Source organism: Eschscholzia californica, unplaced genomic scaffold, assembly GCF_041429995.1.
Source record: "Eschscholzia californica isolate CP2 unplaced genomic scaffold, dmEscCali1.0.p SCAF_6, whole genome shotgun sequence".
In the NCBI taxonomy this organism is placed as follows: Eukaryota; Viridiplantae; Streptophyta; class Magnoliopsida; order Ranunculales; family Papaveraceae; genus Eschscholzia; species Eschscholzia californica.
Window position 1 is genome coordinate 10,342,339 of NW_028238483.1, and position 1,695 is coordinate 10,344,033.

General features: G+C 44.2%; 1 protein-coding gene across 1 annotated transcript; it reads right to left on the bottom strand.

The window, feature by feature from the left end:
* Window positions 1–541: 541 nt before the first annotated feature.
* On the bottom strand, window positions 542–892 carry LOC147531664 (uncharacterized). Its single transcript, XM_086649792.1, has one exon. It carries the CDS (start codon window positions 890–892, stop codon window positions 542–544), a length of 351 nt encoding a protein of 116 aa, XP_086505918.1.
* Window positions 893–1,695: the final 803 nt, after the last annotated feature.

The window sequence follows — 1,695 nt, forward strand, 5'->3', positions numbered from 1 at the left end:
GAAGATACGGAGGAGAATCGGAGAACCATCGATCGCTGGAATCTTACTATCTCTCTCCAAAAGCCGGTTTACACTTCATGCAAATGGACTCGGCCGACGGCAGGGAGATATAAGATTAATACGGATGGTGCATTGAACAAGGTGGGTGCGGGGTATGGAGCCATTATTCGAGACTCGGAGGGGACTGTTGTGAGAGCAGCCACAGGTCAGGTTGACGGACAGACTATTTTCATACAATGAGCTACAGGGTGTTGAGTTGGGATTGGAGTTAGCACTTAGTGCCGGATTGCAGGAAGTTGAACTTGGTCTTGACTCGATGAATATCAAGTTACTTCTTGCAAAACCACATCAGAAATTACCATGGAGGGCGAGGCGTTTGTGGAAGAGAGTTCAGAGGCTTCGGATTCAATTTCAGAGTTTTCGAGTTTTTTTTTTGCATTAATGAGCAGGGATTAAAGGGCCCAGACCCGGAACAAAAAACAAGCTAGAAGCAACAAAACCAACAAAGAGAAACAAGCAATTACTGCCATCCCTTCCTTAATCAAATTCTACCATTCCTATCATTCTTAATAATAATAGCCAACTCAACAGGCAAGTTAGAAGCATCAAGCTCAGTGACCCCATTCGGTTTGAGCTTTGCCAGGAAATCAGCAGCCTGGTTAAGCTCACGAACCACATGATGAACGCTACACTGCTGGAAAGCACCCCAAAGCCTTTTAATATTCAACCACGTACGCCAGACACACCAGGGAGGAAGCTTGTTAAAGTCAGCCATGAGGGAGCAAACAACCATCGAATCTGTGGCAATAATAACCTTTGCACAGTTATGCTTGATGGCCAGCTGCAACCCGAGTTCAACTCCTTGCATCTCATGGAGAATAATAGAACCCATATTACTAGATCCAGCACCAAGAGCTATAACACTCCCATTAACCTCTCAGAGAAGGGCACCAAACTCAGCTGAAGAACTGTCTAAAGACCCATCACTGCTGATCAAAACATGGTCAGGTGGAGGGGGAACCCATTTGTAACCTTTGATGACTGGCCTGGTGAGATGCACATTCAAGTTCCAATTATCAACAAAAGTTGAGTTCTGAATATTATGCTCAAACCTGCTAGTCCAAGCTGCTTATTTGATTTTAACCTCATCAATAATGAGGTGAATGATAGTAGCAGCAGAGCAAGAGACATTCCTGAAATCTCTAGCATTCCTTTCAAGCCAAATGTGATACACAAAAGCATTCAAAACCAAGCATCCAACCCTTTCCAAAACAATATCCCCTCTGAAATGAGTACTGCACCATTTGAACTCCTCCTCTATAGTAGGGAGACAGTCCCTATAGAACCCAAGGAGCTCCAACAACTTTCTCCAGACATCTTTAGAAAACTCACATTCAAAAAGCAGGTGATAAGCAGTCTCCACCCCATAAGAACAAATGCCACAACTTCTAGGGAAAGGCAGACCCCATTGATGGAGCTTTTCCCAGGTCTTAAGACCATTATGGAGAGCTAACCATGTAATAAAATAGTGTTTTGGGATGCAGTTGGGAAACCAAACCAAGTGATGCCAATAAACCACCTGAGCTCTAGGCCTAAGAGCCTCATAAGCGTCTTTAAGATTAAATTCCCCTCTAGAATTAATCTTCCAGACCCTCCTATCAGCTGCACCAGCAGAGATTGGGACCTCAGGCAAAC

What these genes read in the sequence shown, in the direction of transcription:
- LOC147531664 (XM_086649792.1), bottom strand. Translation starts at nt 892, where the DNA reads ATGGGTTCTATTATTCTCCATGAGATGCAAGGAGTTGAACTCGGGTTG.